Raw genomic sequence first — 20,172 nt, 5'->3', positions numbered from 1 at the left:
CACTTAGGCTCTGATTCATTCCTTCAATTTCCTTCACATTGAGCTGAGCAGAACAATTCAGTTACTTAGACTGCTTGTTTATCATACTTTGCTCCAACTAAACTCTCCTTTTGTGGTTGAGCACCCCTTTGGATGTTCCGTGCTAGAGTTGTATTTTGTTTTCGTAGTTTCCGACCTACAAACCAATTAGTTATTCTTCAGGTTGCTACGCCTGGCTATAGCAATGAGTGAGATGGCTAATGCGAACGAAACGACAAAAGCCAACAAACAGGTTCAGGTTAGAGACCATGCGCCCGGTCATGTGGTTACACCATATTAACAAAATATACTCATGTTTGTTGTTTTGTGTGTGTGTGTGGGAGAGGGGGGCGGCAGTGTAGCCTAGTGGTTAGAGCATTGGACTAATAACCGAAAGGTTGCAAGTTCAAATCCTCGAGCTGACAAGGTACAAAATCTGTCATTCTGCCCTTGAACAGGCAGTTAACCCACTGTTCCTAGGCCGTCATTGAAAATAAGAATTTGTTCTTAACTGACTAAAAAAGTCTGATGGATAAAAATATTGGCTAAAAATATTGGCTTGGTGCATGCTCAGGCTGCCCTTGCTTGAACCAGTTCACGTGCACATTGTCACTGGCTGCTTGGTGTTTCCAATAGTGACCGTCCTCTCCCGGAGGCCTGTCCCTCGGCTGAGTTGCGGGATGGTCTTTGGTCAGATCAAATGTCTTGTTTAGCCTGGGCTTGTTGCATGCAGAAGCTGCTCTCGCTCAACCTGGGTCTTGTGCGCATTGTCGCCGGTTGTGGGAGCCTACTCTTGAAGGGAGAGGTCGGCCAGGTTCGGTGGGGACTCCCTGCCTTCTGTGCCTGCCTTGGTAAAGCGCCACTTTCCTAATTTCCCAGACTTGGTCAAAGAAGGGTCCGGCTCGCCTCAGTGATCTGGTTCTATGAGACTGTTGAGACAAGGTTAGATAAACACTGCATAGCATGTTAACCAGACTAGCTAACTTGCCAAGGCATGCTAGCTAATGCTACTAGCTATTCCTGCCTCCCCACGGTGGCATTTAAGAGGAGCTCTGTCTTATTGAGTTTGAACTTGAGGTGGTGGGCTGACATCCAAGCTGAGATGTTTGGCAGGCACACAGAGATGTGCGTTGCTACCTGAGTATCAGAAAGGGAGGATGAGAAAAGTAGTAGAGTGTTTTCTGCATAGCAATGATAGGAGGACATGTGAGGATATGATCGAGCAGAGTGACTTAGTGTAAAGAGGAGAGGGCCTAGAACCGAGCCCTGTAGTACAAGCCCATGGTGCAGACACAGGATGAGATGAGATGCCCAGTCCTGAGAGGGTGGAGAGGAGGATCTGATGGATAACGGTGGCGAGGCAGTGGATATATCTAGGAGGATGAGAACAGAGGAGAGAGAGTCAGCTTTGGTAGAGCGGAAAGCCTCTGTGACACAATGGAGAGGGGTGTCAGTTGAGTGAGCCTCCTTGAAGCCTGACTGGTTAAGGTGAAGAAGATCATTCTGAGAGACATGACAAAGGAGTTGGTCATAGACAGCACACTGAAGTGTTTTGGAAAGAAAATAAATAAGGGATAATGGTCTATAGTTTTTCATGTCATATGGGTTGAGTGTTGGTTTCTTGAAGAGGGAAGCGGCTTTGACCATCTTGAAGTCAGAGAGGACGCAGCCAATGGTCAGGGATGAGTTGATGAGGGAAGTGAGAAGGTCTGCAGAGAGGTCTGGAGAAGGCAGGAGGGGATGGGGGCAGGTTGTCGGGCAGCCAGACTTCACTAGTCACAGAATTTTATCTTGAGAGAGAGGGGAGAAAAAGGTCAAGGCGCAAGGTAGTACTGTGTGAATGAGACCAGTGGACTCAGTAGGACTGAGAGATGGACTGAGAGATGGACTGAGAGATGGAGGATTAAGGAGGAAAAAGTGGAGAAGAGCAGGGGCTGGAACCAAAATGATTTTCCAATCGTTTAGTTCTATACATAATTCTATATTTTTTTGTTCCGTTCCGAACACCAAAACAAAGTCCTGAACCGGTTCAAACCCACAAAATTGACAAGTTAAGTTGTTCCTTCCATTTTTTAAAAACATTTAACTCAACATTAAATGACTTCACAATCAGTGCAGATCGAGCAGCTAGCTATGGAACGGGCAAGCTGTTTACATGCATTGGACAGAGAAGTGTAGGGCAAGAGACGTGACTGAAATTTTGCAGTGGGGAGAGAGTGAGAGAGGATGGAGGTTATCTTGTTGTTATGAAATGCATTATCTGAATTGCACCCACAGAGTTATACCTACGTAGGACCGGCTTCTATGAAAGAATGTTGAATATCATTGAACTTCAAAGTTGGCTTAATGATGGACCAAAACTAGCTAGATAGCTAACAAGCTTGTGTGTGCACAGCGGCGCCAGAATTAAAATAAAAACACATCTTACCTTTTTGAAGTTAATAAATCCAATGTGAAATGTAGTATACTCAACCAGCGTTGAAAAAGTTAATCCATTCTTTTCAACAACAACAAAAAATCTCTCTCCTTAATTTCTGAATCACGCTTGTAACGTCAGTAGTAGGCTTGTAGACTATGCTGGAATAAGACACTGGAATACGTTTCTGAGTGACAAACTGGTTTCCTTGCTTTTAAAATAAATGTTATTTTCTGGAACAGTGTATATCACTTTCATTTCCAGTGCTGATTCTGTCCTCGAAAAAATGGTTTTCGGTTTTCGGTTCTGTTCCCTGAACCGGTTCCAACCCCTGGAGAACAGTTTCCCAGGGTGGAGGCTGAGGCTTGAAATGTTGATTGATAGAAAGCGGCTTTAGCAGTAAATACAGAGGAAGAGGAGGGAGTGGAAGGATGATAGGTCCTCCGGAAATGGAGTTTTCCGCCATTTCCGCTCAGATGACTGCAGCCCTGTTCTGTGAGTACTTAATGAGTTACTCAGCCACGGAGCAGTAGGGGAGGACCGAGCCAGTCGGGAGGAAAGAGGACAGTGAGAGTCAAAGGATGCGGAAAGGGAGGAGAGTAAGGTCGAAGAGGCAGAGACAGTAGGGAGAAGGGAGAAATTATAGGATAGAAGTGGAGCGTAGTGGGAGAGAGAGAGGAAGGATTGCGATGGTGCATGACCATCTGGGTAGGGGCTGAGTGATCAAAGACCTGGAGGGGGGTTGCAGTGAGATTAGTAGGTGAACAGCCTCTAGTAAAGATGAGGTCAAGCATATTGCCTGCCTTGTGAGTGGTCGGGGACTGGGAAAGAGTGAGGTCAAAGTATAGAACAAGAAGGCCCGCACACTGTTCACCGGTTTACTGACAACGTTCCGATCCGAAACAGATCTTTGTCTGGTCCAACAAACTGAGTGCTCCCATCCCAAAATATACAGGTACACATTTCACCTTACATGACCATTGCGGACATGACGCATGGTGGGTGTGTAACAGTATAGCTTCCGTCCCTCTCCTCGCCCCTACCTGGGCTCGAACCAGGCACCCTCCGCACACATCAACAGTCACCCTCGAAGCATCGTTATCCATCTCTCCACAAAAAGCCACGGCCCTTTTGTGGAGCGAGCATGGGGAACAACTACTTCAAGGTCCTCAGAGCGACCCCGATTGAAACGCTATTAGCGCGCACCACTGCTAACTAGCTAGCCATTTCACATCGGTTACAGGTGCAAAAACTATTTGTGCATCTCTAATAATATAATAACAATGAGATGTGTACATGTAGTAGTTCAAGAAAATAATATATATTTACAAAAATACCAAGTGGATGGCAAGACAAATCAAAGTGACATATTCATGTAAGAAATGGTCTGATATCAAACCCTTGGTTCAGACCTCTAGGAGACATGGTACACAAATGGTGAATCCAATACAATTCTCTTCTAAATAATAGATTATCAGTATCCCCCCCCCCAGTCGTCTAAACATGTTCGATGCCAATGTATCTCAAAGAGCTAATGTTGTGACGAGACTCAATGAAATGCGTAGCCGTAGGGTTCCTCTGGTCAAGGGTCCTGATTAGAGGTCGACCGATTATGATTTTTCAACGCTGATACCAATACCGATTATTGGAGGACCATAAAAGCTGATACCAATTAATCAGCCGATTTTTATATATATATTTGTAATAATGACAATTACAACAATACTGAATGAACACTTTTATTTTAACATAATACATCAATAAAATCTATTTAGTCTCAAAAAATAATGAAACATGTTCAATTTGCTTTAAATAATGCAAAAACAAAGTGTTGGAGAAGAAAGTAAAAGTGCAATTTTTGCCACGTAAAAAAGCTAACGTTTCAGTTCCTTGCTCAGAACATGAGAACATATGAAAGCTGGTGGTTCCTTTCAACATCAGTCTTCAATATTCCCAGGTAAGATGTTTTAGGTTGTAGTTATTATAGGAATTATAGGACTATTTCTCTCTATAGCATTTGTATTTCATATACTTTTGACTATTGGATGTTCTTATAGGCACTATAGTATTGCCAGTATTGCCTTATCTTGAGAGTTGATAGGCTTGAAGTCATAAAAAGCGCAATGCTTGAAGCACAGCGAAGAGCTGCTGGCAAATGCAGGAAAGTGCTGTTTGAATGAATGCTTACAAACCTGCTGCTGCCTACCACCGCTCAGTCAGACTGCTCTATCAAATATCAAATCATAGACTTAATTATAATATAACACACAGAAATACGAGCCTTAGGTCATAGAAATGGTAAAATCCGGAAACTATCATTTCGAAAACAAAACGTTTATTCTTTCAGTGAAATACTGAACCGTTCCATATTTTATCTAACGGGTGGCATCCCTAAGTCTAAATATTGCTGTTACATTGCACAACCTTCAACGTTATGTCATAATTATGTACAATTCCGGCAAATTAATTACCGTCTTTGTTAGGAATAAATGGTTCACACAGTTCGCTATGAGCCAAGCAGCCCAAACTACTGCATATACCCTGACTGCTTGCACAGAACGCAAGAGAAGTGACACAATTTCTCTAGTTAAAAGAAATTCATGTTAGCAGGCAATATTAACTAAATATGCAGGTTTAAAAATATATACAGTGGGGCAAAAAAGTATTTAGTCAGCCACCAATTGTGCAAGTTCTCCCACTTAAAAATACGAGAGAGGCCTGTAATTTTCAGCATAGGTACACTTCAACTATGACAAAAAAATGAGGAAAAAAATCCAGAAAATCACATTGTAGGATTTTTTATGAATTTATTAGCAAATTATGGTGGAAAATAAGTATTTGGTCACCTACAAACAAGCAAGATTTCTAGCTCTCACAGACCTGCAACTTCTTCTTTAAGAGGCTCCTCTGTCCTTCACTCGTTACCTGTATTAATGGCACCTGTTTGAACTTGTTATCAGTATAAAAGACACCTGTCCATAACCTCAAATAGTCACACTCCAAACTCCACTATGGCCAAGACCAAAGAGCTGTCAAAGGACACCAGAAACAAAATTGTAGACCTGCACCAGGCTGGGAAGACTGAATCTGCAATAGGTAAGCAGTTTGGTTTGAAGAAATCAACTGTGGGAGCAATTATTAGGAAATGGAAGACATACAAGACCACTGATAAACTCCCTCGATCTGGGGCTCCACGCAAGATCTCACCCCGTGGGGTCAAAATGATCACAAGAACGGTGAGCAAAAATCCCAGAACCACACGGGGGGATCTAGTGAATGACCTGCAGAGAGCTGGGACCAAAGTAACAAAGCCTACCATCAGTAACACACTACGCCGCCAGGGACTCAAATCCTGCAGTGCCAGACGTGTCCCCCTGCTTAAGCCAGTACATGTCCAAGCCCGTCTGAAGTTTGCTAGAGAGCATTTGGATGATCCAGAAGAAGATTGGGGGAATGTCATATGGTTAGATGAAACCAAAATAAAACTTTTGGGTAAAAACTCAACTCGTCGTGTTTGGAGGACAAAGAAGGCTGAGTTGCATCCAAAGAACACCATACCTACTGTGAAGCATGGGGGTGGAAACATCATGCTTTGGGGCTGTCTTTCTGCTAAGGGACCAGGACGACTGATCCGTGTAAAGGAAAGAATGAATGGGGCCATGTATCGTGAGATTTTGAGTGAAAACCTTCCATCAGCAAGGGCATTGAAGATGAAACGTGGCTGGGTCTTTCAGCATGACAATGATCCCAAACACACCGTTCGGGCAACGAAGGAGTGGCTTCGTAAGAAGCATTTCAAGGTCCTGGAGTGGCCTAGCCAGTCTCCAGATCTCAACCCCATAGAAAATCTTTGGAGGGAGTTGAAAGTCCGTGTTGCCCAGCAACAGCCCCAAAACATCACTGCTCTAGAGGAGATCTGCATGGAGGAATGGGCCAGAATACCAGCAACTGTGTGTGAAAACCTTGTGAAGACTTACAGAAAACGTTTGACCTCTGTCATTGCCAACAAAAGGTATATAACAAAGTATTGAGATAAACTTTTGTTATTGACCAAATACTTATTTTCCACCATCATTTGCAAATAAATTCATTAAAAATCCTACAATGTGATTTTCTGGATTTTCTTTTCTCATTTTGTCTGTCATAGTTGAAGTGTACCTATGACGAAAATTACAGGCCTCTCTCATCTTTTTAGTGGGAGAACTTGCACAATTGGTGGCTTTTTTTAAATTACTTTTTTGCCCCACTGTACATGTGTATTGATTTTAAGAAAGGCATTGATGTTTATGGTTAGGTACATATTGGTGCAACGACAGTGCTTTTTTCGCGAATGCGCTTGTTAAATCATCACCCGTTTGGCGAAGTAGGCTGTGATTCGATGATAAATTAACAGGTACCGCATCGATTATATGCAACGCAGGACGAGCTAGATCAACTAGTAATGTCATCAACCATGTGTCGATAACTAGTGATTATGTTAAGATTGATTGTTTTTATAAGATAAGTTTAATGCTAGCTAGCAACTTACCTTGGCTCTTGCTGCACTCGCATAACAGGTAGTCAGCCTGCCAAGCAGTCTCTTCGTGGTGTGCAATGTAACAGGCCATAATTGGTGTCCAAAAATGCCAATTACCGATTGTTATGAAAACTTGACATCGGCCCTAATTAATCGGCCATTCCGATTAATCGGTCGACCTCTAGTCCTGATATTACTCCTGTGTTGTGCTATCCTTGTTTTCAGAGCTCGTTTTGTTTTTCCTACACAGCATAGACCACAAATACACTTAATCAGGCATATCATTTTTTTTAAATGTGAGACATGTAATGATTCCCTTAATCTTAATGGCCTTGCCCATAATAGGGTGATTGAACATTGTGCATTTGTTCGTAAAGTTGCACGGGTTACATCCGCCACATCAATAGTTACCATCCTGCACATTGTCTAGAAAGGTACTACGTGGCTCTGGTGGAAGATCAGACCTTCAGACGCTCCCCCAATGATGTGGTCGAACTGTTTACCAAGTGGGGAGTATTGAAGGAAGCATTGAGCGCATTGGTCAGGAAATCGGAGAGGTTTGGGTGTGAGGCTGTCATCCTGGGTCATATTTTTATAAGTTCCCTTGCGTCATGCAGCCATTCCTCTGGGTAAGGCAGCTGTCTGAAACGCTCATCCTGATAGTCGGCTTGTTTGTCATAGTCGCTCTGTGTACCACAAATCCTGCGTATGCGACTGTATTGGCTAATGGGGAGGCTTTTTCTGGGGGGGGGGGGGGGTGTAGGGTGGAAGATGTCTCCTGTCACTCCCTCTTAATCAAAATGTCACGAAAACATATTTCACGCGCATCAAAGGTGAAGGTGAATTTCACTCAATCTACCTACCTCATCCCCATACTGTTTTTATTTTATTTTACTTTTCTGCTCTTTTGCACACAAGCATCTCTACTTGCACATCATCATCTGATCATTTTTCACTCCAGTGTTAATCTGCTAAATTGTAATTATTCGCTCCTATGGCCTAGTTATTGCCTACCTCCTCAAGCCTTTTGCACACACTGTGTATAGACTTTATTTTTTCTACTGTGTCATTGATTGTTTATTGTGTTATTGACTTGTTTATTGTTTACTCCATGTGTAACTCTGTGTTGTTGTCTGTGTCACACTGCTTTGCTATATATTGGCCAGGTCGCAGTTGCAAATGAGAACTTGTTCTCAACTAGCCTACCTGGTTAAATAAAATAAATACATAAAAATGTTCACTGCTTGTATTGACGAAGGAGTGGAATCGATGAAGTTCCTCTGCTGTTCCCTGGAATAGAACAAATATGTAATTTATTTCCAGAGTCTGATATGGCACAAGAATGGATAGTTAGGGCTGATAATCACATTCTACTCAAACAACCCCACATACATGGCATAATTCAGTGACATTTTGCTACCCATAGCAGTTATCTTCTGTTGAATGAACATGTCATTTTCAAACATGAAAAAGTTCTTAGTCAGAACAATCTCAGCAAGTTCAACAATAGAGTAAGCGCTAGGGAGTGTACCAGTGGGTCGTTGACTAAGACAGTGTACCAGTGCGTCGTTGACTAAGACAGTGTGCCAGTGGGTCGTTGACTAAGACAGTGTACCAGTGGGTCGTTGACTAAGACAGTGTACCAGTGCGTCGTTGACTAAGACAGTGTGCCAGTGGGTCGTTGACTAAGACAGTGTACCAGTGGGTCGTTGACTAAGACAGTGTGCCAGTGGGTCGTTGACTAAGACAGTGTGCCAGTGAGTTGTTGACTAAGACAGTGTACCAGTGGTTCGTTGACTAAGACGATGTACCATGGCTTCTAGGCTTCCCTGATGGGGGATATTAGTATACAGGGATTCAACATCAAAGCAATCCATAAGCATCTCCACACTGATATTGTGCATTGTCTTGAGGCTGTTAATCATGTCTATAGAATCACGTACATATGCAGGGAGTGACACCACACTGGGTTTTAGAAAGAAAATCCGAGAAACATCTTTTTCTACCTATCTGCAGTATGTTTCTAGGAAGGGATTTCTGTATCTGGGAGGACAAAAGGTGGATTTGGCTCGAAATTGGGTATTGGTTCTGTGGGAAATGTCATTCGCTATTGTGTCACCCATAACCTGAACACTCGTCTCACCCATACTTGACACATCCACATTTTAACTCCCCAAGTCTCAATGTACAAAAGAAAAAGGTGGAAAGAAATTCATCGAAATCAGGCGTCGGGTGGTTGAATTCGCCCAGTACAGTATGAGTGGTAAGCCATCATCAGGAAGTCAGCTTATCAAGGTGTCAAGCTAATTTAACTCTCCAAAGGAACCTGGTAGGCGATAAAATGGACACGTGACAATGACAGCATGGAATTAAAATGAGGAGATAGACGGGTGAGAGTGGGAAAATAGAAAATCTCCACTTAAGAGAAATAAGTAGCCCTGTGCCAACCCCGGCAATGATCAGATGCTCTCGGACTATGAGAGAACACAGTCAGATGACGAGAGAGCAGGTGGAGTAGCAGTGTTCTCTGGGGTAAAACATGTCTCTGTCAGGGCCAAAAGGTGTAGGGACTGATGGGCAACATAGGCTGAGATTAACTCAGTCTTCTTGAGCGCAGTTCCAAACGCTGCACGGGGACTAGAAATTCCACATGGGTTGTGCGAGCAGGATACACTAAATTAGAAGGGTTGTAGTCAAGGGGTAGGGAGTGTCTGTACAACCTACAGGGAGAGAAGTGAACAGGGATAGGAAACACACACACACTTAACAAAGCTACAAAAGAGCAAAATGAGATCATCAGAAGAAAGATAAGATACTCAAGAGAGAGAGAGTGGTGTGGAGCCTTCCTCTCTATCCTTCCTGGAATAACCGAGTTATTAATGCCCCCTCTGTTAATCCGAGTCCCTTGGGGTTCACGGGTTTCAAGTGTTTTTTTTGTCAAATTTTAACCCGATTAAGAACCAACCCCACAGACAATCGACAGAGTAAGTTCAAATATAATTGTATTCAGTATTTGTGACAGACAAGGGATGTTTGGGTTTTCTTCCATGTTATAATGCGTGGCTATGCTGGACAGCTTGGACAGGCAATGGAAAGCATCTCCACATTGGGACTACCTGTAAGGGTGAAGAAGGTTGCAGTAGGTAGGGCTATCCCAATAAAAAAAAATATAAAAAAAAGGTAGGGCTGTCCATCAGGTCTCCTTTGTGGAGGCTGTGGAAATAGCTGAAGGAGCGGGTGGAGATGAGATGGTAGTAGATACTGTTCAAGTTTGAAATAAGTCTAGAAAGATCAACATCATTGTTTCTGCAGCTAAACAATATCTGGGATTAAAAGATTTCACATCTGAAGAGCTCCATGGAGTACTGTCTCGAGTAGTCCCAGCCTGCGTAGGGAAGTTTGAGTTATCAAATGACTGAAGGGGTGGGAAGATTTTTCCTGATAATACTTTTTAGTTTTTGTGAAATAATTTTGAATTTTTTTATCTTCCTGTAATGGAATTTACTTTTAATTTGTGAATGTATGCCTTATCCCTTCATCCCTGGTCCAGTTGGTGTGGGAATGCAGCTCTAACTTTTGTTTGCAGACTGCCATAGTACCGAAGAAGAATTTGAGGAGCTGGTCTTTCGGCGTGTCATTTTGCAATATGCAGCCAAAGATTTGTACAACTAACCCACGATAGTTATAAAAATCTGTCACAGTGGGAAAAACAAGCAAGGAGGTGGGCAGAGACAAGCACGAACTAATGAGATCCTATTGGCATTTAGTCGCATATTTCCGTTGGGGAACGCCCACTTGTGTGCGTGTGCGTGTGCAATAACTCAATTCGACCTGGCACTCCTAAACGAAACATTTAAAAAAAAATTGGCAAAGGGTAAAGTCTATAAAACGCAGTCCACTCTGTTTGTTACAGATTTTTGTTTCGGAAACAGTTTGGGAAACTGTATGGAGATCAAATGTTTCATCGATGAGAAAAGTATCAGAATATCGGCAAAAATCCATCTCACTCCTTATTCCCCCACTGCTGACCACAGTTGTTGGGTGTATTCTCGTCCCATTAGTTGGATGTGAGTGGAAACGCCCACCGGATACTTCACATTCATACATCCGGTGATTTATCTGGCTCATTGTTCTATCTCTGTGTAGCAGCGGCTATCTGGAACGAAGCAAAGCAGCCCCGGCTTTTTAGACTGGGAATCAGCTGGCTAGCTAATGGCTATGCTTCAATCAGAATGATATCGCAGCGGGAACGAGGAGAACTTGCACGTTTTTATACTGTTACGGACCCTAAAAAGCACAAGAAAGGCTATACAGTGTACAAAGTCACTGCAAGGGTAAGTTGACAGAGGCTGTGTTGTTGACAGCTAGCTACCGTGACGTTAGTTAGCAGCTAGCTAGCTAACGTTATCATTGTTGTAGCTACGACAGGGTAAAACAACTGCGAATACTATTCATACGGATATGTTGTAGTTGATAAATAACGACGTTTTAAACCTTATGTTGGCTGCTTATGTGACATTTTTCAGTTCACCTGCTAACTTGCTCCCATTATTCAGCTAACGTTAACTAACTAGCTGTCAAACTAGTGCCTAGCTTGCGCTAACTAATAACTAGCTCGTTTGTCTGACAATGGAGATAGAAAGCTGCCTAGTTAGCCAAGCTCGGTGATAACAAGATCAAGAGAGGAGATTACATTGAATGCCACCTTCTGTCATACCACTATATGCTAACTAGATAGTTAGCTAACGTCAGTTAACTAACTGTTATTGACAATAAAGCTAACTGAACAGTATGCAATCATGAGACCAGTAAGAAGCTGCCACTTATAAGCTTGCTGCTGCCCCAGTATCTGTGCAAGCCTTTAGAGCTGTCGACGATGAGTATGACGTCTCTCCCCTCTAACGCCCAGGAAGCCCCCATTCAAATTCCAATTAGATAACTCTGCATGCGTTATAATGCCAAAATACTTTAGTTACTCACCAAATATGGGGTTTCGCTGAGTAACTATCTTAATTTACTCCCGTTATGTCTGGTATGTACTTCCAAAAAGGTCAATGAACCGAAAAAATGCGTCTTTGGCAGTGGTGGAAAAACTACTAAATTGTCATACTTGAGTAAAAGTAAAGATACAGTACCTTAATAGAAAATGACTAAAGTAAAAGTCACTCAGTAAAATACTACTTGAGTAAAAGTATTTGGTTTTAAATATACTTAAGTATCAAAAGTAAGAGTATAAACCATTTCAAATAACTTTTTTAAGCAAACCAGACAGCACCTTATTTTTATTGACGGATAGCCAGGGGCACACTCCAACACTGACATAATTTACACATGAAGCATTTGTGTTTAGTGAGTCTGTCAGATCAGAGGCAGTAGGGAAAACCAGGGATGTTCTCTTGATAAGGGAATTGGACCATTTTCCAGTCAAAATGTAACGAGTACTTTTGGGTATCAGGGAAAATGTATAGATTAAAAAGTACATAATTTTATTTTGGAATGCAGTGAAGTAAAAGTTAGCAAAAATATAAATGGTAAAGTACAGATACCCCTAAAAAAACGACTTAAGTACTTTACACCACTGATCTTCGACACCTAATGTGTTGGGCTGTTGTAGACTTTCGATCTGTGCTTAGCAGTAAGGTTATAGCTCCTCAGAATCCTTGCGACGTGTATGCTTATACAGTTTCATTTAGACCTTATTTGGAAGTACATACTGGCTGTGATGCTTGCAGAGCTGTCTAATGGGAGTTTCAATCAGAGCTTCCTGAGCGTTAGAGAGGATACATGTCATACTCATTCATCGTCAACATTTCTAATACACAGATACTGGGGCATCTAGTTGCATACATTTTACTAATCAGTCTCAGTAAGTGCGTATACAGCATGAGAGAAACTGCAGTCTATGCAATTTATTGTCTAGCAAAAGGAATTCCACGGCAACGACCCAAAGTTACCTATTGTGCAAAAGTAATCATCATTGTTGCATCCAGACCCACTCCCCGAGATGTTGACGCTCTACCTTTTAGTTTGTATTTCACATCAGATTCAGAAAGGTCACATCCCAGCAACACAGATTTTAGCACTATCAGAGATTATTCTCCAAAGGGAACCATATCAAGTCTTTCCAATGGCTACAATACCACACAACCAGTTCAGTGTCACACACGCGCACCCATACAAATGAAAAAGGGTTGATTTTTGTCACAAAGGTGCTGATGGGAGAGAGAAAGGGTTATATAATTTCCTCGTCTGTCTGGCTCTGTCACTGTGAGTGGTGCAAGAGGTCAGAACACTACAGGGTTTTGAAACTGGGACACTATCAGACAGAATGAGTTGTCAGTCTGCCCACAATGTTCTAAGGAGAGGGACCGAAATTATGAATAAATAGATGCTTCCATACCCACCGCTGCATTTTTGCAGGGCAATGAGCATAATTGGTCGTTGGCGGCTACATTTTAGAGAGAATTTGAGGCCCCCATCTTTGCGCTGTAGAGACATTTTTGCATTCAAGACAATTTCTTGTAATTCTATACATTTCTCCAGGGAGCTGAGATATTTAGTACATTTTTAAGTTAATTTCCTGCAGTTCTACACATTTTGCTATGCAGCTAAGAGAAAATGTAGCATTTTTAAAGCTAGTTTCCTGTAATTATTTGCGTTTTGCCATGTCTATTGCTGTTCTTTTGCTCGACAGTAATAATAAAATGAATATTGCTAAATTCATATTTTTTTTGCATTTTCAATTCTCTCTGACTGCCTAGCTTTTATTTAGGTGATTGTTCATTCTCAAATGTTATATTAAAAAATATATATAGGTCCATTATCTTTTCTACATACTCTATATCTGGTTTTAGTGGTTTAAGTTGTAACTTAGAGTTTTTCTAACCTGAAAAGTAATAATAATAATCTAAAGGCTGTCTCATCGTTGTTGGTGATCAGGCCTGCCTCCTTTAAAAGTTGCGAGCTTGCACTGCGGGACTTAGAGGTACCCAGCAGCACGGCGTCATTGCTCCAGAACACCACAATGGGGAGTTAGAGCACTCATTATGTATTTCGTCATATAAAAACCTTGGGACCCAATCATATCGAGTGGTTCCAATGACGAATTTGACACGAGACACCCGTCCCTGGGTGAAGATGGCTGACAAAACATTACGGTGGAACCAACTGTAAGTAGTTATGTCATAACGAGTCAAGCAAAAAAAATGACAATTGAGAGGAATATATTAATATAGAGACAAACATTTGTGCATATTTTTTTGTCATAAAGTTCATTTACGAAAATCGCTATTTAGCAAGTTAGCTAGTGTTATGACAGGAGAATTAATTTATAATTCGTGTTGTTTAATGTTTTAGGGACTCCCGAGAGAACCAGCGAGCCAGGCTGTCATCTTGTGAAACAGTGGCTGTAAAGAATCTAGCTTGATAAAGCATTTACTGCAAATGGAATGTACAATTGTGTAAGCTTGCCTTGCCTTCCAGCTGAAGTAACATAGATAGCTAACTTTTTACTTGCATAATTGTGTAGTGGAGGATAAAAATAACTGTATGCCTATTAATTTGTAGCTAGCTGCAGTATGTAGCCGATCTGTGTATGGACCCTAAAACATTTGGTATGAATATTAGTTCAAAACCTATCTATGAGCCTCAGCTATCATAGTTGTTGTATCAACTTCAAGTCTGAATGGCACTAATGAAACCTAGAGTAGAATATAATAACTTTGTGCCAAGGATGCAAGTCCTATATACGTACTGTACGTACTCCTATAAATTTACTGTAGTTATTACCACGCATGAGATTCCCACATTGTAGCCTGTACATTGAATATATTCACTGATCATGTACTCTTCCTTGGCAAATAAAGGTGCAGTTCAGGTATGAATTTCTGAGACATTCTTTTTCAGTCTTATCAAACTCCATAATTTGAATGAAGCTGTGTCTGCATGTATGTATTACAATTATACACTTCAACAGTGTTTACCACTCCTTCTCCTGGGACATCAGTGATTACACATTGTAACTATGCAATAGACTAGAAACATGATTTCAACCAGTGGAGAATGTGAAACGCTTTATTGAAAGAAGTTCATTATCCAGGTGTTATAAATACATAATACATGCTAATAATAATAATGATGATAATTGTAATATATATATATATTATAAATACAAGTTCAATCTGTACTTCAATGCACATATGGTGTGCATTATAAAATGAGAAAGAAAGACTAGGTGGGGAAAGAGGTGTAGAAGACAGAAAGGGAAAGATGTAAGAACGGTGGCAGACAGCATATGATTAATGAATTACAGTGCTACCTTTATTCTCTGTTCATCACAATTGTTGTGTCACCTAACCAGCCTTGGGCCCCCAGTTGGCCCAAAGGTTATCTTTAGAGCGGGTGAGGTGGCGATGATGGGACTGGCTTCCTCTCTCACATCAAAACATACCTGCAAATGAGAGACGGATGGATAGAGAGAGAGCATGATTAACCTTGTTTTTTTATTCTAACACAGTCAGTCATCATAATCATCAGGAGATGATATGCAAAACTGACCTTGGATCATTAACTCTGGGACTACTACATCTCCGTCTGTATTTCAATGTAAAGCATCTCTTTAATAATACTTATTTTTGACCCAACCAAGTGACCTCTCACCTATTATAATGCAGTGCCCTCTGTGTCAGCCAGTTCAGATGAGGGACGGGTTCACCAAAACCGCTGATATAACCTAGAGGATTTAGGGGGAGAGGGATGAAGTGAAGAAGATACTGTTATTGTGTGAGTGTGTGGTCTCACATGGTGTCCACACGAAGTGGCTGCAAAGTACTCTATGCTAAAAAACAGACACATGAGGACAAACAAAGAAGATAATGTATGTGACCCAGACACCTATCAGAGTGTACCTGAGACATTTAAATATAGAGGGCTATGTGTCTCACCACTTGGTTATTGCAAGGCTAACCCCCAGGGAAATTATGACTTGGCAGCAAGAGATAGTCCAGTGACAATGGCTGTGTTTATGTGGTGTAAATCTGAAAATTAGCAGCTGATATCTTAAGTTTTTTTTAAAATTAATGCATGTGAGACCGGTTCCATGTACTACAAGACAGGCAGAGATGAAGAGAGAAAAAGAACACAGAACAGTTTACATCTGGTTATGGACACTTTTGCCAGCAGTAAAGCTTCCACGGCCTGTTCCTCGGACAGTGAACATCTGGCAATATCTACATTTTTGACCCCTTGATCAGCTCGCTCTCTGAAAGTAAAGAAGAAAGCTTATTTTTTGTAGATATGAAAACAATAACAGATATGACCAATCTAAAGCAGCAGATGTCATTTTCAGGATACGTCAATACAGCGTAGAAAGCTTAACACCAGGCTGGTATTGTGGTTGTTCATTAGGTGATGAGAAATATGCCATGATACCTGCACCGTCTACACACTGCGAAGACTCGCTAACTCTTCGTGACAGACATATTGTATTTTTTCATCCTTCTGTAAAAAAAGCTAGCCGTTACACGGTCATGAAATATGACTATATATCCACTTGGAAAAAAATATGACATGGCCTGCTTATGAGTTTCCATGAAAGAAAGTTAGATTAGTTCAACTGAAAATGGCGAGAGCAGGCGTTCATAGCTAAATGCTTTTGGTTAGCTTGAGAATAATAATTGCATGATTTTTCATTCTACGGTATGTATGTTATCCTGTTGCGACTCTAGGGGCAGTATTTTCATTTTTGGAGAAAAAAAACATTCCTGTTTTAAACTGGATATTTTTTCAGGACAAGATGCTAGAATATGTATATAATTGACAGCTTTGGATAGAAAACACTCTAATATTTCCAAAACTGTAAAGATATTGTCTGTGACTATAACAGAACTGATGTTGCAGGCAAAAGTCTGAGAAATCCAATCCGGAAGTGCCCCATATTTTGAAAGCGCTGCGTGCCAATGAGTCCCCATTGAGCTGTGAATGTGCTATGAACCAGCTTACGCTTTCTACGTATTCCCCAAGGTGTCTACAGCATTGTGACGTAGTTTTACGCATTTATGTTGAAGAATACCCGTAGGGGGTTACATTGCGCAAGTGGTCACATGATGCTCCCGGAGAAAATCTTGCGTAAAGTACAGAGGTAGCCATTATCCCAATCACTTCTACTGAGAAACCAATTGTCCCAGTGGATATGTTATCGAATAGATATTTGAAAAACACCTTGAGGATTGATTCTAAACAACGTTCGCCATGTTTCTGTCGATATTATGGAGCTTATTTGGAATTTTTTTCAGCTTTGTCGTGACCGCAATTTCCGGTCGATTTCTCAGCCAAACGTGAAGAACAAACGGAGCTATTTCGCCTACAAAAATAATATTTTGGGAAAAAATGAACTTTGGCTATCTACCTGGGGTCTCGTGAGTGAAAACATCCGAAGTTCATCTAAGATAAACTATTTAATTTGATTGCTTTTCTGATTTTTGTGACAAGGTTGCCTGCTGCAAGCAAGGCATAATGCAATGCTAGGCTATCGATAAACTTACACAAATGCTTGTCTAGCTTTGGCTGTAAAGCATATTTTGAAAATCTGAGATGACAGGGTGATTAACAAAAGGCTAAGCTGTGTTCCAATATATTTCACGTGAGATTTTCATGAACAGAAAGATTTTCTAGGAAGATTTATGTCCGTTGCGTTATGCTAATTAGTGTCAGATGATGACAACGGTCCCGTTCACGGGATTGGGTGTCACTAGAGGTTAAATAGTAGAATGTTATGAACTGACACTGAATCGTAGGAGCTAACTACTATCTATGTAAAAGTTGGATGGAAGAACGCCCAGTGTTGCTTACCTGAGATGCCATCATCACACAGTCCTCCTTCGTAGGTGTCCGCTATGACTTCCTTTGTGTCGGAAAAAGGTTGCTTTCAGAATAATTATTTTTGATTGGGGGAAAAAAAAAATGTTTTGCTCTCGACAAGAAGACACATGTACCTCCATAGCATATAACAATTGGCCTGTGAATAACCACACCTTCATACAAATGTGCTACTGTATGCAGATTTCTTGGTGCACAACAGGATATGACAGCATCTTCGATCAGCACGCCCGAAAGCGAGCCACTCAGGCGCAGAATGATGATGATTGGAACAACAACACTTTGTTGCAAGTTGGGGACGGGGGCTAATAGCTGAACAATAGACTATTCAACCTTTACTAAAGAATAGTCTAATTGCCGAGCTAGTTGTGACCCCCCCCCCCCCTGTTATCATAGACCAGATCTGCCCTAACGACCAAGGGGGTAGCTTGCTACTCAATGTAATAAAATAATGACCTTTCAAATAAGTTACCTTACACGTTATGTTGGCTGACAATTTGTTAGCTACACTGTCCTTACGAACCACGGAGCATATTACAGCATTATGTACCGGTATGTTAGTTAGCTACCTAATGTTAGTAGATAGCCTATAGTTAATATACTGGAAAGTTTGATGTCTATCTAACTATCCAACGTTTATTGACTTGATTATTCCCATCATTCTTAGCTTAGCTAAATGTTATAGTTGTTGTGCGTTCTCAATGGACATTCGGGTGCTCTGGCCATCTACATCGATTTCACTCTCATCTGTGTACCAGAGCGCAGAATAATACGTTTACGAGTGCTCCACACCGGTTGAATATGGCCGGAAAATGGTCAGTGATCTCATTTGTGTCTGGAAGTAGCTAGCAAGCTAGCCAATGTTATCGAAACGGTCTGAATTTTACAAATGGACAATCTGACAACGCTCTGATATTATGAGCGCCACGTTGTACAGCGCCATATTTTCTGTCCCATCCTAATGGTGACCCCCAGGTTTTTTTTTATTTTTCATGGAATAGAAACACCATAATATGAATCAAATTAATTAAGCAAGTACAACTCAAAAGTTTGGACACCTACTTATTCCAGGATTTTCTTTATTTTTACTATTTTCCACATTGTAGAATAATAGTGAAGACATCACAACTATGAAATAACACGGTCTCCCGTGTGCCCCGCATTCTGTAGTACAGACATGGCCTGCTCTCCTTTATGTAAGGAATTAGGCAATTTCCCAAGTTTACTACAGTATGTATAGTAGAATGCACAGTAGCCTAATAAACAAATAAACACATTTCGTTAATAAAATAATGATAAAAAAAATTAATAATAATCAAATTGCAGATGTTGATTTAGTTATGGATCCATAACAAATTACTATGGGAATAAATATCACAGATTTACAGAAATATTGGAACAAAGTTGTCTAATGAAGGTGAACTATTTAGAATCCTCCACTCCTGTAGGCTACTCTCTACCGTCACGTTGTACAGCACCATATTTTCCATTCCATCCAAATGGAAAATCTAAGAGTTTAGTTTTTTGTTTTTCTCTGAACAGAAACACCATAATATTAATCAAATTAATTAAGCCAAATTTAAATCAATCCCATGCACTATGTTATTACAAAAAAGGCTTTACGTTCTTTGGTAATGCCAATACTGAATACTATCAAATGCTTCTCAAAGATGCCCCCTGGTGGTCAAACTAGCAATAACTTGCAGTAACAGAAAAAATTGCTGACATTCTAAGGTTGGTCCACAGAATTCTGTGGCAGCACACAAGGTGTGCCGCAGTATAACGCTACTTTTAAAGAAGGAACCACTGAATACAGGAGGGGACTAAGTACACACCCCTGAGGGGCCCCAGTGTTAAGGATCAGTGTGGCAGACGTGTTGTTGCCTACTCTTACCACCTGGGGGAGGACCGCCACGAAGTCCAGGATCCAGTTGCAAAGGGAGGTGTTTTAGTCCCAGGGTCCTTAGCTTAGTGATGAGCTTCGTGGGCACTATGGTGTTGAACGCTGAGCTGTAGTCCATGAACAGCATTCTCACATAGGTGTTCCTTTTGTCCAGGTGAGAAAGGGCAGTGTAGAGTGCAATTGAGATTGCATCATCTGTGGATCTGTTGGGGCGGTATGCGAATTGGAGTGGGTCTACGGTGTCCGGGAGGATCCATGACCAGTCTTTCAAAGCACTTCATGGCTACTGATGTTAGTGCCATGGGGCGGTACCAGGTTACCTTCGCCTCCTTGGGCACAGGGACTATGGTGGTCTGCTTGAAACATGTAGGTATGACAGACTCGGTCAGGGAGAGATTGAAAATGTCAGTGAAGACACTTAACATTTGGTCTGTGCATGCTTTG

The 20,172-nt window shown here is 41.3% G+C and overlaps 1 protein-coding gene across 2 annotated transcripts in view; it reads left to right on the top strand.

Annotated features, from left to right (window-relative positions):
- Positions 1-10,884: 10,884 nt before the first annotated feature.
- rps6kc1 (ribosomal protein S6 kinase polypeptide 1) overlaps positions 10,885-20,172 on the top strand; it is a 67,790-nt gene continuing 58,502 nt past the window's right edge. Inside the window, exon 1 of one of the 2 annotated variants that reach the window (XR_004204647.1) lies at positions 10,885-11,284. Coding sequence is in view for 1 of the 2 variants with exons in the window: in XM_031800257.1 (XP_031656117.1) it covers positions 11,183-11,284 (102 nt within the window). In the remaining variant the exon portion in view is untranslated. The remainder of the gene's footprint in view (positions 11,285-20,172) is intronic. The other variant, XM_031800257.1, reaches the window with a different exon arrangement.

This window comes from Oncorhynchus kisutch, linkage group LG21, assembly GCF_002021735.2.
Source record: "Oncorhynchus kisutch isolate 150728-3 linkage group LG21, Okis_V2, whole genome shotgun sequence".
Lineage (NCBI taxonomy): Eukaryota > Metazoa > Chordata > Actinopteri > Salmoniformes > Salmonidae > Oncorhynchus > Oncorhynchus kisutch.
The sequence above is the reverse complement of the archived record's forward strand: the minus strand, read 5'-3'. Positions and strand labels throughout refer to the sequence as shown.